Source organism: Brienomyrus brachyistius, chromosome 1 (genome assembly GCF_023856365.1).
Source record: "Brienomyrus brachyistius isolate T26 chromosome 1, BBRACH_0.4, whole genome shotgun sequence".
NCBI classification, from domain to species: domain Eukaryota; kingdom Metazoa; phylum Chordata; class Actinopteri; order Osteoglossiformes; family Mormyridae; genus Brienomyrus; species Brienomyrus brachyistius.
Genome location: NC_064533.1, coordinates 29,834,957 through 29,850,448, shown reverse-complemented (window position 1 = coordinate 29,850,448; position 15,492 = coordinate 29,834,957). Strand labels below are relative to the sequence as shown.

At 42.3% G+C, this 15,492-nt stretch overlaps 3 protein-coding genes across 4 annotated transcripts; all 3 read left to right on the top strand.

The window, feature by feature from the left end:
* Window positions 1–3,294: 3,294 nt before the first annotated feature.
* On the top strand, window positions 3,295–4,563 carry LOC125750351 (endoplasmin-like). Its single transcript, XM_049028001.1, is given in 5 exon segments — window positions 3,295–3,570; window positions 3,681–3,755; window positions 3,757–3,824; window positions 3,920–3,999; window positions 4,541–4,563. Coding segments are annotated over 5 exon segments (522 nt in total).
* LOC125748477 (endoplasmin-like) lies at window positions 4,528–5,337 on the top strand. The gene is made up of 3 exons (XM_049024672.1): window positions 4,528–4,847; window positions 4,973–5,035; window positions 5,294–5,337. The coding sequence occupies exons 1-3, from the start codon at window positions 4,686–4,688 to the stop codon at window positions 5,318–5,320; spliced, it is 252 nt and encodes an 83-aa protein (XP_048880629.1). The 5' UTR covers window positions 4,528–4,685; the 3' UTR covers window positions 5,321–5,337.
* Window positions 5,338–7,095: 1,758 nt separating this feature from the next.
* On the top strand, window positions 7,096–15,227 carry LOC125751040 (G/T mismatch-specific thymine DNA glycosylase-like). 2 transcript variants are annotated; one of them, XM_049029495.1, is made up of 11 exons: window positions 7,096–7,327; window positions 8,047–8,114; window positions 8,785–8,963; window positions 9,169–9,413; window positions 9,508–9,577; window positions 10,611–10,746; window positions 12,367–12,449; window positions 12,550–12,644; window positions 12,927–13,098; window positions 13,251–13,391; window positions 13,871–15,227. In XM_049029495.1, the coding sequence occupies exons 2-11, from the start codon at window positions 8,065–8,067 to the stop codon at window positions 13,969–13,971; spliced, it is 1,272 nt and encodes a 423-aa protein (XP_048885452.1). In that variant the 5' UTR covers window positions 7,096–7,327; window positions 8,047–8,064; the 3' UTR covers window positions 13,972–15,227. The 2 variants fall into 2 exon arrangements, with proteins under 2 accessions (XP_048885452.1, XP_048885462.1); XM_049029505.1 differs by lacking the exon at window positions 7,096–7,327 and having other exon boundaries at window positions 7,404–8,114.
* Window positions 15,228–15,492: the final 265 nt, after the last annotated feature.

The following is a 15,492-nucleotide window of genomic DNA, read 5'->3' as shown; positions in this document are numbered from 1 at the left end:
TTCTTCACTCCCCTTTATACCTCAACCCCCCCAACTGTGTATAAGTGTTGTGATTGATGCATATGAAGGGTGACATTCTGGAATGTGAGGAGTCTGAAGCAGAGATGAGACAAAACAGGATGGAGACTTCCCTGAATTTATGAATTTAGCGATCAGTTGTCATTGTTGACACACCACAGCACACAGTGCACAACAATGAAATGTGTCCTCTGCATTTAACCCATATGTGACAATGTGACATAGCAGGGGGCAGCTAATTCAGAGCCCGGGAAGCAGTGCTTGGAGGTGGTACGTTGCTCAGGGTACCTCAGTGGTGCCTTGCTGGTCAGGGATTCGAACCTGCAATAGCAAGTGGTAACTCAGTCTGGCCACTGGCGTTCTCATGCCACTGTAAATTCAGTTACTTGCTTATCACCCTAGTGGTGCCGGCTGGAACCCCTATTCTCTCTCTGACTTTCCCCATGATCATAATTTGATAACCCTGCATGTATTCAAATGATCAACCAAAAACATAGGGAAATCTTTACCACTTTTCCTTACAGGTATGTGAGTGCATGGTGTGTGTGAATGTGACCTGCGATGGCTTAGCAATGGGGTTTTGGTCCCTGCCTTGCGTCTGATAGGCTCCGGACCACCTACAACCTTGAATATGATAAGCAGTTTTTAACCCCTGCTTCCAAATCTACATATGACCACAAAAGACTAATAGCATTCAGTTAAAAACATTTATCAACGTTAACATTTCCAGGTGCTCCTTGCAATACTTCTACAAATTGTACTTCTCTTTCACATTTCATTCAGTACTCTCAGAAACTGGAAAAGCTGGTGAGTGTGGGACGAGCACAGATGATTAGATGGGGGGAGAAAGTGAGGGGGCTGTCCAGGGCTGTCGTTTGCGACAGCACCGACTTATAATTTCTTATCAGCAGGACCGCGAAGGTAACTAGTACTTAGGTCATGACACCTTCTTTTTTACGGTAAAGGTATTTACCCAGGGAAGTGCGCTCTTCATACCGCAACATTCTAAAGTTTCACCTTGTATGTTGTAGTGTACTATTTATATATAAAATAATACACAGTGCAGCGGCATGGTGGTGCAGTGGTTAGCACTGTTGTCTCACGCGTCTGGGACCCGGGTTCGAGTCTCTGCCTGGGTGGAGTTTGCATGTCTCCCCATGTCGTCGTGGGGTTTCCTCCGGGTACTCCGGTTTCCCCCCACAGTCCAAAAACATGCTGAGGCTAATTGGACTTGCTAAATTGCCCGTAGGTGTGCATGTGTGAGTGAATGGTGTGTGAGTGTGCCCTGCAATGGCCTGGCCCCCCATCCTGGGTTGTTCCCAGCCTCGTGCCCATTGCTTCCGGGATAGGCTCCGGACCCCCCGCGACCCAATAGGATAAGCGGTTTGGAAAATGGATGGATGGATGGATGGACATGTCCTGTCTAAAATGCTCAGGAGAAGTGGGCATGATGGGGAGGGCATTCTGGCGTCTCACGTTGATTACACCGCGGAGCTTCGCTTGCCAATGTGCCACTCTGCGTACGGGAGAAGAAACGCCTGGCGTGAAATCTTACCGAGTAACGCTTGCTTGAAGAATATTTTGAGGAGGCTTGTTTTAAGCTGGTTTACGTCTGTCTCTTGACCAGCCGAGGGAAAGTTCTGGAAACGCAACAGTGTCACAGTCACAACATGCAGGTCGTTGCTCAGTTTAAAGCGATCAACAGATTATCATTCTGCCTGACATTAACTACCGCTTTAACTGTAAGCCAAACAAAAAATCTGTAAAATTACTGTAAGCACTGCCAGGAAGCCAAATCAAATAAAACGGCTATGCTTACCAAAGGCAAGAAGAGCACAAACAAAACGAACAATCCACAGTCGTTTCATGCTTATTATTATTCTTCTTTTGTTTTATTAAAAACAAAGACAGACGCTGATTGTCGCCTTCACTGCAATACTCAATCACCACTCCAGGACACTAACTTCCAGACCCCATTAAGTCTTCCCCCCACAATGTTCTTCTGCTAAAACCTGAGGAATGGCGGCAGAGCCAATTGCGACACACCACGCAAAATAACCATAAAAATAATCATGAAACACTTCCAAAATTCCAATCGGTATCTTCCATGTCCTTACAATTAATTAATCATTGCTGTGTTCCATTGGACGAATACCATTTCGATGCTGAAATAGGAATATGCTGTACCAAACACTGTATATTATCCATCCATTCCAAACCGCTTATCCTACTGGATGGGGAGTCCGGAGCCTATCCCGGAAGCAATGGGAACAAGGCAGGGAACAACCCAGGATCAGGGGCCAGCCCATCGCACGGCACACTCACACACGCACTCCCACGGGCAATTTAGCAACTCCCTCATAGGACTGTGGGGGGAAACCCCACGACGACATGGGGAGAACATGCAACATGCAAACTCCACCCAGGCGGAGACTCGAACCCGGGTCCAAGAGGTGTGAGGCAACAGTGCTAACCACTGCACCACCATGCCGCCCCCCACAGAACATGTCACATTGTATAAAACGATGATCGGACTGGCTTTGTACCTGCTGTTGTATAATCGCCAACCTTATCTTTTCAGCGTAGTGATTTGCTTTTAAGGGTAAACATCCTTTTTTGCTGACCTGTTGGTGCTAATGTAACTCACAATCAGAATAGAGTTTCTTGCCAAGTACGTTCACACATACAAGGAATAACACCAGAGACAGCCTGATGAAGGTGGGCTTTGGGGGTCCACAGGCTTCTCTTCTTCTTAGTGTTTTATATTACCACTTTAATGTTTTTTTTTTTTTAGTTGATTGATGTGATGTGTCTTGTTTCAATTTCCTTACCAGTAATCTTTTGTTTGTTTATTATTATAACTCTTGGCATCATGCCAAAACAAAATCCTTGTGAGCTAGTTGATCATAAATTTAATTCTGGAAAGTCCTGTGGATTGGTTTAATTAGTAATAAGGTTGCACATCACATTTCTTCCCCTGCAAAATCTTATAACTGGTGTTTTAGGCCTGTATTGGTTTCATTGTCTTTTTTAAACAGCATCAGATCCGATTTCCTCCCATGGTCCAAAAGCATGCGGGTTAGCTTGATCAGTGAGTCTAAGTTGGCCCTGTGAGTGTGTACGCTCTGCAGTGTTTTGGTGACTGCTCAGGGTTGGTTCCTGCCTGCGACCCCAGTTGCGATTAATCGGTTTCGGAAAACGGATGGATATAGATGATTACGCGATGAATCGTCAGATTGATAGATTATTTATATAATCGATAGTGACAGCCTAGTAATGTGGCGGTTGTGCATCTGTGACTTGCAGGCAGAATCTTCTCCATTTGTGGAGAGGCAACTGAAGAAGGGCTATGAAGTGATCTACCTGACAGAGCCTGTGGACAAGTACTGTATGCAGGCCCTGCCTGAATTTGATGGCAAACGTTTCCAGAACGTTGCCAAGGAGGGTGTCAAGTTTGATGAGACTGACCAGGCCAAGGAGAAGAGGGAGGCCCTTGAAAAGGAATTTGAACGTCTCACAACCTGGATGAAGGACAAGGCCTTGAAAGACAAGGTAGTAGGCTTTAAGAGTGACATGCTTATTAGCAGGCCACCTCATTTCCAGAATTTAAGCAAAGTGCCTGTCATATATATTTAATCTGATGAGACCCATTCCCGCTACAGATCGAGAAGGCTGCTCTTTCTCAGAGGCTGACCAAATCTCCCTGTGTGCTAGTTGCCAGCCAATAAGGGTGCCAGTTGGTCTGGAAACGTGGAACGGATAATAAAAGCACAGGCCTGTCAAACGGGAAGAGACATTTCCACAAAGTGAGTCTTTGCTTGGTCTTGTCAGTTTTTTACTGTATAATAGAGATATATGAACATTGCATACCAACACTCATGCTATTTAAATTTTTTTGTAGTTACTATGTAAGCCAGAAAAAAAACTCTAGAAATCAACCCCAGGCATCCTGTCATCAAGGAGATGCTGAAACGAGTTTCAGTAAGTTGTCATTTCTAGATAAAATTTCTCCAGTGTGCACCGTGTGTGTGTGTTGACTATTCCCTCTTAAACAACCCTTGATTAAGCCATGATGAAAGTGAGCTACATTAAATAGTGATTCACGCTAAAGTAAATGGAACATCCATCCATCTTCCAAACCGCTTATCCTACTGGGTCACGGGGGGTCCGGAGCCTATCCCAGAAGCCATGGGCACAAGGCAGAGAACAACCAGGATGGGGAGCCAGCCCATCACAGGGCACATTCACACACCATTCACTCACACATGCATACCTACGTGCAATTTAGCAACTCCAATTAGCCTCAGCATGTTTTTGGACTGTGGGGGGAAACCGGAGTACCCAGAGGGAACCCCACGATGACATGGGGAGAACATGCAAGCTCCACACACGTGTGACCCAGGTAGAGACTTGAACCCGGGTCCCAGAGGTGTGAGGCAACAGTGCTAACCACTGCACCACCATGCTGCCCCTAAATGGAACATAAGGACGTAAGTTTTTGTTCCTGTATTTAATTCTGAAGGTTGCTTTGATTTTATCAACTGACATACATAAGCTTCTGTAGACAAAAGTATATTGGCAATACATGACGCTGTTGCTGTTCTTAAATTCCTTACTGCCTTGGCCTTCTATAAGCACATAAGTGACATAATGCAAATGTGCCTCTCATGCAGGCCAACCCAGAGGACCAGACTGCTGCAGACCTTGCAGTGGTGCTGTTTGAAACTACCACCTTACTTTCAGGCTATCAGCTGGCGGACACTAAGGCTTATGGAGAGCGGATAGAGCAGATGCTGCGACTCAGCATGAACGTAGATGTCAACGAGCAGGTTCATATCATACCCTCCGTTAGCTTTGGTTCTAAATTGAAAAAATTTATTCCATTGCTACTAGAGATTCTGCAGTCTTTACCTAATGGCCTCTAGTTAATGAGAAGCCGCCCATTCCTCTGCAGGTGGAGGAGAAGCCAGAGGAGGAAAATGAGGAACCTGTAGAGGATGATGCTGAGGAAGAGGAGGTGAGTCTGGGTGGTTTTCACAGGATGTGCTGACTTGAATGTGTAAATTGTAAATGACTGCAAAGACGTTAATCTGAAATTGCTCATTAGCATTAAAAAGCACCCATCTTCTATTAATGCATAAAAATTGCAACTTGGTTCAAGACTATGTCCCTTTCGGTGTATAATCTTCCGGTGTATTTCGAATGGTATAATTAGGAGAAATCTTTGGATTGTTTGGGGTTGTGCTGCCATCTGACTGTTTCTTTGTCCTTGTAGGACACCACAGACAAGGATGAGCTGTAATTCACAGAGCACAGGGCACTGGAGTAGGACTAGTAGGCATTGGATTGGAATAATAGGAGCCATCTTCAATCTGGGTGGCGGAAATCGGAGATTGACTAGGACACCTGCAGCTGGGTTTTTTCAGTTTTTTTTAACGCTCTATTTTGTAAATTTGTTAATATTTAACAGATGCTGTGATTATTCTGTCATGAATTATTAAATGTTCCTTGATGGGTGGCTAATGTGTATGTGGTTTGTTTGGGAGTTATGGAGCCATTATAGTTGAATTCCCGAATATGAAGGGTGTTGATTAATCTTCTATAACTGAACACGTGGTGCCAGCCAGGCACAGAATCACAGTAATGGTAATAATGACACTTTTGTGGGAAATTCACTTTTCATCTATCCCATCTTGCCCTCCAGGACATACAGACATATGTAAATGACAGCAAAGCTTAGCAGTGAAGGGTCGCCACCTATAGTGACACCCATGGAGCTGGGGGTTAAGGGCCTTGTTCAAGAGCCCACGGACATGTGGCGATTCTGTTTCCAGGCTTGAACCAGCGACCTTCCCATCACAAGCACAGAGATTTAGCTATTGTGCAATTATAGTCTTAAATTCTAACTTAACGTTACTTAACGGAGACTATAAACACAAAAATTGCTACAAATCACGCAGACGACAACAACAAAAGGCCTTCAGGCTGAGGACCAGGACCTGATGTCAGCGATTAAATACCAAAATTATTTACTGATGGTTGTCCTGTTTAACCTGCCTAAATGTGATGGTTACCTTCACGGTAACGCATTTGGCTTACACCTTTGTACATAAAGACTGCCCTTTGGGCTTAGTAGGCAATTTTAAAGTAACAACATGGTTATGGTCTCAAACGTGTGCAAAACTGTGGACTGTCTGTGGGTCCCTGAGAACTAGATTGGAAACTAAGCACTGCACTAAACAGTTTAGAGATGCCACATCACATGGCTGCATGTGTTTGCACAGCTGGCCAGTGTACCTGGAGGAAACTTACATAGTATAGCGAGAACACACACTTCATACCCACATGGTGGGGGTGGAATTCGATCCCCCAACCCAGAATGTTTCAGACAACAGTGCCATCATGCTGTCCCCAGATAGGCCACTTGAATGAAAGTACTGCAGCAGACTCTGGACAATATGGTATTTGTTACTTCTCAGTGAACAGCATGCTGTATAAAGTTATGGTGGGGGGAGCACATTTAAATGAAGTTAAAATGCACACTGGGGATTTGTTTTAACTTTCTAAATTAACTTCTCGGCTTAAATTTTGAGTTTTTAGAAACATGGCATCTTGGAATCATTACAAATGTTCATTTGACTAAATGAAATGGTCCGTCTGAGTAGCGTAGGCCAATTTCTTGAGCCTAAGTTTACAATACATATACTTAAATCGTCAATTAAAAAGGCGTAAGCGTTCAATTATATCATGACTACACAAAGAAAGCTATTCGCAGGCAATTTATGCCTGCAAAGTATTAAAATCTGCTATAGTGATTTTCAATAAGAATCCCCAAAACATTAAAAAAAAAATTTCCTGGCCAACTTTTAAAATGAATGATTTAACTAATGCAAATGAAAAGTATAGAATTCCACGCGATTCAGCTGTGTCTGACCCCCGCTCGGTAAGCTTTACCCTCGGCCCCATTAGATAATCCTGTGGCTATCCCCAAATAAAGCCGAAGCCGGGTCTGACCGCGGTGGCACCAGTGATGTCGCTTTGTATAACAGCGTCTATACATTTTCATATAAAATCCAATACACTCCTTGACAGTAACCCTAATAGTGTCCGAATTTGGAGATCCTAAGATGACCATAACAACGTGCGCAGTGGGCGCCACGCTGCAGTCCCCGCGCGGGATAGCGTTTCAGCTAAGCAAGACCGACGCACTGCATTCAAACGTCTAAAGTCTGATATCGAAATGGGGAAAACATCATCAACAGGAAAATATAACATTTAAGCTGCTAATCTTTTACGGAATCCGTATAAGGTAACATTTTCTCGTTATATCGCGCTTAATATATCTAAGTATTTTGTACGCTCCTCCTTATAGACCTCGCTTCTGCCGTAATTGCAGTAGTATCCGTACAGTTAGAAAAGGCAGCCATACTCTTTTTTTCTTAAAAAAAAAACATTAACAAAAGTACTTCGAGATGTAATTTTATCCGATGTGTTAGGTACTGCCGTACAGATGTACAACATCTTTCATTCGTTATCTTCTGCCAGCTGCCAGGATGATCTGCTAACCAGCTTAAGCTAGTTAGAGTAATTTCGCGGAACACCTCGTTCTGTTCTTCATAATAGTGAAGCTTTTCTGTCCCCCCCGAAGCGTGTCTGTTTAAATCGGTTCAGATGATTCAGGAGTTGCATCGTAACCACTTTCGCATATGGACAATGATGTGATCTGTGAGGTCTTTTAAGTATTTAGGTTGCCTAAATGTGCGTTCTTTTTATGAACTTCCAGGCCAATTTCCGTTTAACTAGTTATGTCTGCTTGTAGAGACTATTTAACTTTTTACTGAGAAATATTTAGAATCGTTTTTTTCCTAAAGTAAGTAAGTGCTTTTGAATAATCTTCCCGTGTGCTTCCAGCAGTCCTAAATCGAGAAGTGCAGCCGCAGCGACGCGTACCTCAAAATATTCATTTAAAATGGCTGTTGGCTGAGGAAATCCCCAGTATCATAACAAAAAAACCGCACTTTCATTTAGATAAACCCGAATATAAAGATGGATGGAAGACAGCAGACCCCGTTGCCAGTGGATTATCTCCAGTACTGGTAAGTTCTCGTTGAGTTTGTTAAATGCACATACCCGTTTTCATCTGTATCGCTAATGGATTACAATGTCTGTATAAACTTACTGAAATAATGGCACTTCTGTGCATGCCCACAGTGAGGCGTTTTGTTTGTTTTATATCTTTTTCTTTACAACTAGTGCTTTAAATGTAGTTGAATTTTCGCCAAGTCATAGAGAAGAGGGTGTAGAAAATGGGAGGATGGATGATTATGCTTCATTTTGGAGAATCAAATGTAGAATGTGCTACTTTTGTGGCGTGTAGCTCAGCAGGTTTAGGATCTGTGTCTATATGCAGAAGGTTGTATGCTCATATCGTAGTTGGGACCTTGAGCGAGACCCTTATCCCCGGGGACACTGAGTGACCTTTTGCTCTGGTCCTCACTTATATGATGCTTTGGACAAAGTGTACGCTAAATAGATATAAATCTTATGAAATGAATACATCTGAGTTAAACATTACAGATGAAGGTCTTTAATCTACAGGGAGACATGGGTGAATTGTTTCTGGATATTAGGTGGACCAATGTTGCAATTATGTGTTTGCAGTATGCCAGGTGGTATGTACTGAACAAATTTTGTGCTTTTAAAGATTTTTGGAAATATCCTTTTGCCTTTAATTCCCCCCTCACCTTGGTTTCCATTGTTCTACAGGCTCCAGGCCACCCAACAGATCCAGGCACTCCAGGCGGCACAGTTCCAGCAGACAGCCTGGGCTAACCCTCTCTTTCAACAGTCACATCACACACCCATCTCTCTACAGACCACTGCTGGCACTGCCATTCCTGTGCAAGACCACGCTCCACTCACAGCTTCACCAGCCCCAGCTCAAGGTAACACTATCCTAGTCTTGCTTCAAAGCTGCATTAAATTGCAGATCTTTGCATTTTGGCTGCTAAGCCACGGTGCCTTAAGTCTTTTTTTATAATGAGTTTTTTTTTAAGCCCATTTTCTCTTTCTGAAGATATTTATAGGCAGTAGATTTAGAATTGGTTTGATTAGGAGATAAGCTCAATATTCAGTTTTTCCTTTCTGAAGCACCAACAAAGGGCAAGAGAGGAAGATCTAAGCAGGAACTCAAAGAGAAAACTAAGGCCAAGAAGGCCAAAGAGAGTGTGGAGGAGACGACATGTGAAGCCTCCAGGGAAGGGCTCCAGGAAAAAACCGACGCGGCCCCCAAGAAACCCAAGAGGAAAGTGGATCGCTTTAATGGAATGACTGAGGATGAAGTGATGACCAAAACTCTGCCTGACATCCTTGCATACAATCTGGACTTTGTGATAGTAAGCTAATGGTCCATGTATTTGTATACTTGCTTTGCATGGTAAAAACAGGTTTTTAGACATATATTTGATTAATCTTTTTATGATGTTCCAGATTGGAATCAATCCAGGACTAGTGGCAGCTTACCTTGGGCGGTGGTTCCCTGGTCCTGGGAACCATTTTTGTAAGTTACATATTGTGTATTTGTAAATTACATTTGTTTATTTAGTAGACACTTAAAAAAATGTTAATCAATGTTCTGCCAGGCCCTGGAGTAATTGAGGTTGAGGGCCTTGTTAAGGGACCATCAGTGACATCATTCTGCTGAACATGGGATTTGAACAGGCTACCATCCAATCATGAGTAAACCATCGTGATCCTCTCAGCCACACATAACTTGCAGGCCAAATCACATTAATTGTTGTCAAATGAAATTGGGAAGAGGAAGTTGATTTAAGGCGGTGATTACACTGTAAAATGACTAGTAGGACAACCACTATTTGTAACAATCATATTAATCATAAAACAATAGTCCCCTGCAGGCTCATTCCCTTCTCAGACCCAAATCTCATACCCAACATACCTTCTGTTTTGTTAGATATAATACCAGTCAAAGGTCCGAACACACCTGACTTTAATGCAAATGTTTGTTTTAGGTATGTTATGCATGCCTCAAGGCAATGAAGTGATGCATTTCAAATATTGCAATGACAAAGAGAAGTGTACAACATTTCAAAATTGGCTCAGATTTCAGACTCTTCAAAATAGCCCCCTTTTGCTCCAGTGATGGTATTGCAGACTCCTGGCATTCTTTCCACCAACTAGAATGCTTCTCCAACAGTGAAGGAATATCCACAAGTGTTGGCTACACCTTCCTCTTACTCTATGATCCAACTCATCCTTATTAACTAGCTCTTTAGGGTTTAGGTAGGGAAATTTTGGGGACCAGGTCATCTGTCTCACCACCGCATCTCTTTCCTTGTTCACAAGATAACACCGCACACCCTTGAGATGTGCTAAGGGTTATTATCTTGTTGAAAAGCAAATGATTTTCAGTAGGTGTGTCCAGCCTTCTGACTGGAAATGTAGATTAGGTTTGTGAGAAGACTGGTACTTTTCTTCAATTAATGGCCTTCAATTAACCTTTGCTCTTTGAGGACCACCTGCTTTTTAAATAAATACAACTAAGATTAAATAGGAATGTTCCTAATCTGTAGGGAAGTGCCTCTTCATGTCTGGTATCAGTAAAGAGCAGCTCAACCACATGCATGATCAGACGCTTCCGGAGAAGTATGGCATTGGCTTCACGAACATGGTGCAGAGGGCCACACCAGGAAGCAAAGACCTCTCCAGGTAAGGAACACAAGTATGTATGTCTTCTGGGGGGGGGGGGGGGGGGGTAACTGGACTGGGACACACTTCTCATTGCCGTGTCATGATACTTGGAGAAACCGAGACAGTGTCATCAAGTGTAGTTCAAGATCTTCTAAAGACTGAAAATGCAAAAAAAAGCAGCCTTGCTTTGTTGCATTTTTGCTAAAGATGTACTTAAAAAAAGAATAAGTGCTAACTAGGGCTGTCACTATCAATTGTCAATAAATGAGTAATCTATCAATTTAATCAGATGATTACTCAAACCATTTATAATGCATAAAACAATATATAATATATTGGTGCATACTCAGTAACAGTCAATTTTGGCACTCCAGTTCACTTAAGTTGCCAGAAGATCTGCCGAAAAGCCAAACGCACAAAGCGGCAGTGTGCGGCAATTGTGCTACCCTCCATGCCAACCTAGCATGAGGTGCAATGCTAATGCAGGCATGGCATTTCATACAAGGATCGGGATAGTCTGCTGGGTTCAAACCACCAATAAGTTGCATTAAAACATTTTGACTTAGTCAGAGGAAACCAAATTAGCAAGCTTTACAGTTTTATTTATTGCTCCTACTTTTGCATGAGCTCTGCATTTGCTCTCCAGGTTGATAAGAATCATTCTTGTCCTTGCTATTGGACTCACTCATAGATCTTTGGCGTGTTTGTGAGAAATTAAACAAAAATGTGTGAAGAGGAGGAAAGCAAACAAGTACTGGTTACAAAAAGACATTCTGTAAGGAGACAAAACAGCAGAAACAAGTGATTTGTCAGCACTGGTTAATGTCTGTTGGCACAACTCAAGGAAGCACAAACTTATTTTACAGACTCAGCTGGTAGATACGTCAGTGTTAATAGGCTGTACAGTTCATTTTTAACTACTAAATATCGCAAAAACTTCAAATATCACAATTTGAACGTTTTCCAATATCGTTCAGCCCTAACACGCAAGACATTCACAAAAAATTATATTTATTAGTTATATGTAAAATACTGCAGCTAAGCCACAGAGCCAATCCTCCTTTTGGAAGCAATTGTTTTGACATACAGGAATCATGGATGGCTAATTAAGCAAAATTATTTAACTCAAAGACAGGTTAGGCTACTTCGAAAGGCTAAATTGCCCATACCTATGGTTAACCATGCATTATTAGATGAGTTTGTCATACCTGAATGTCTTCTAAGATGTATTTGCATTGCAGTTGTGCTGTGGTTTAAGTTCTGCTCTGCAATACTGATAGACTGCATTTTAATTCACTTTTAATGTGAAGTGATGCTTTGGTTGTGTGCATGAGCAGTCTGTGCGCTCTGTCTGTGCATGAGGCTTTCCACTTGCTACTCTGGTTTCCTCAGTCTGGGAGTGTCTGAAAGCATGTTCTTAAATAAACTGGTGTCTTTAAAGTGCACACATTGTGAGTGTGTGTGCATCTCACACAGGGGTTCCCTGCCTTGGCCTGTGCTTCCTGGAATAGGCGCCAGACTAAGACTGTGACCCTGCCTTGGGGTCCTATGAAGTGGATAACAATTTTATGGCTGTAATTTTATGGATATTATAACTTTTGTTTTACTCTGAATAGTTTTAATTTTGATTCCTCACAGTAAGGAGTTTCGTGAAGGAGGCAGGATTCTGGTGGAGAAGCTGCAGAAATACAAGCCTCTCATAGCAGTCTTCAATGGGAAATGCAAGTATTTAGCTGGACTGGTGGCCTTGTGATCTTCTTGTTTCCTAGCAGCAGCAGCAGAAGTAGAAATGTATCGTGATCCTTCAAATATCTCTTCCAGGTATTTATGAAATGTTCTGTAGAGAGGTCTTTGGTGCCAAGCCTAAGAATCTTGAATTTGGGTTGCAGCCAACCAAGATTCCAGAAACGGACACGGTGAGACACTTATGCCCCATTTTAGCTAAAGCTTCCCCCATGCAGAGAAAATTCTCTTTTTTTCCCCCCAATGTGTTTTGTCATAGCGGCACATCTGAAAGATTCATGTGATTGTCGTCTTCTCTGATTTTTGCCTTGACATGGGTGAGGTAGCAGATTCTGCTAGGGAAGATTCTGTGATGTACTTATCAGGTCTAAGGGCTCTAAGTAGGATCTGTCCTAAATGCTGTTCCTCAAACCTCTTAGTGGCTCAGTAAATCAAGGACCTTTTCCATCTTGCAGGTGTGCTACCTCATGCCCTCATCCAGTGCCCGCTGTGCCCAGTTCCCACGTGCTCAAGACAAAGTACATTACTACATCAAACTCAAAGAGCTGCGTGACCAGCTCAGGGGTGTGGTCCACAACCAGGACCTGGAAGAAATTCAGTATACTTTTGACCTTGGCATGGCTAAAGGTAAGGACAGTGTCTGCCAGAAAGTGTAGTCTTTCAAAGGAAAGAACGGTAATTTTAGGCTAATGCCATAGCATGTCACCTTCCTTATACAATGTGATCAGTTTTTGTGTGTTTGGAGCAAGGTGTGTATCCTCGGGATGTCTGCCTTTCAGAGGATGCCAAAAAGATGGCCATCAAGCAAGAGCAGTATGACCCAGGCTACGAGGCAGCCTTTGGTGGGGCGTATGGAGAGGTGGAACCTGGGGCTTCGCAGAGCGCCAGCCAGTGTAGCTTCTCCTGTGGAAAAGAGCAGGGTGAGAACACAGGCATTACACCAGGTTATATCTCTGTGTAAGATCCAAGGTCATCAGCATGCCGGTGTTCAGCTGAAATCAAGCAGCTTTTGCTTTGTTGCAAATACTGAACATAGCTTAGTGGGTATTGCTGTCGCCCAACACCTCTAGGGTCGGGGATTGAATCCTACTGTCTCCATATTTGCTGTCACACCATCTCTAAATTTCCCTTGTGTGTGGGTGCCCTGGTATAGACTGGCTTCTCCCCTGTGTTGTGTGAGATAGACTGCAGGTTCCTCTTCAAAGAGTGTACTGGATGAGGGGTTGACCATGCTGGATGAAAGTACATTCTGATTGTGCATCAAATCTTCTTGCTTGTCCCGTGACCCACTACAGCTGAACACCTGGAACAAAATTCAATCGCTACACAAACGCAATGGGTTATGGAGCCTTTCAGCTTTTTTTTAAATCTGGAATTCTTTACTTGTGTTCTTCTACAGGGTTACCAAGGAGTGACGTGGCTCAGGTGCCAGATGGCCATTGGATGATGGAATCTTTCACGGATCAGATTCCAGATATCAGAGGCGGCTCTGATATTTAGGGAGAGGGGCAGGCTTGTACCAAAGTGCCTCTTACACCCTGCTGAATATACCTCATTTTTGGATGGCTGAGCCAACATAAAATGTTGCACAATGTGGGGGTGGAATTTTTACTGTTTACAGAATAGCATTTAGGTATCACATGTAATTTGAGTAAATTCCGGTTCAACATAACATGCAGGTTATATTCATGTGAGTTTCATCTCATAGTCCAAAGACCTTTACATTCAGGAAGGTTTGTATCAGCCAATAATGTAACAACTACAGATAATGTAACAGTATGCCAATAACAGTTTCTCCATTTTTAATGTAATGTCAGTAATGTAATGTTTTGCTGATTAATGTAAAATATTACATTATTGATTCAGCAAATGTATTACATTATTGGCCAGTTATTAAATTGACTTGCATTAAGAAAGGGAAAATTATTACATTATCGCCAGTTATTACTGGCCTCTAGAAGGTTAATTGATTTTTTTAAGTGTTTAATTGCTGCTGATGGTTAAATCAGGGATTTACTGATAGGTTTTTAGCTGAAGAAATTTAAATTAGTAAACTAGGGACTGTCTGGTTTTTTTGACTGCTTGTTATTGCATTAATGTTTTGAGTGTCATGAAGTGTCTGTGCATGTTGTAGAAAACCACCTCCTCCAGCTTTAGTGGGACTTTTTATCATTATTTTTTGACTCCTTTTCTGAACACTATCCAATCATAATTCTCCTTATGGCAGTAACACAGAGGACTGCCTAAAATGTAGTAACCTAATAAATCTTAATGAAGATTTGTGCCCTTGAGAGGTAAAGTGGGCTATCCCACATGTCAGTCAAAAATTAGCTTAGTGTCCAGTATTAATTATTGAGGGTCTATTTTAAATATACCGAGATCTGTGCTACCTATGATATATATCAATTGTAGGGTATAGGCACGCTGATATATATATAAAAAAAAATTCAACTTTAGTGCTCATTTTCTCAAAACTGTTTTTGTGGGATAGCCCACTTTACCTCTCAAGGGCACATGTGTACCTGCTATGTGGAGTGGGGGGCAGCCAGGTGCTGGGTGGGACATGCAAGCTTGCCAAGGGGAGCAGAAAGGGTCTACAGGTGTCACGAGATCCTTTGGAGTCAACTACATTTTAATAAAACTATGTCTGTTGTACAGTTTTGTCTCTTAGTTTGAAGCAAGCTTAGTGTTTAACACGTTCCAAATTAAAAATAAATTCTGGAAGAACATAAAAAAAAAAAAATCGTCAGGATTCAGGTCTGTTCCCAGCGGTGTGTAATTCAATAAAATTACAATTTATATTCCTTATCAACAAAACTGCATCTTAAATATAACCTTGCACAAGTATTTTTCCTCAACAAGAAATCAATTACAATTTATAAAACAATATTTTTAAGCAAAATATGTAACAGCAATATAAACACAGCAATCAAGACACCGGACCTGAGACCAATCTTATGTAAACTACAGCACCACATTTGGACTGAAGTACCATACAGCCCTATGGTCCAAACAGGAACA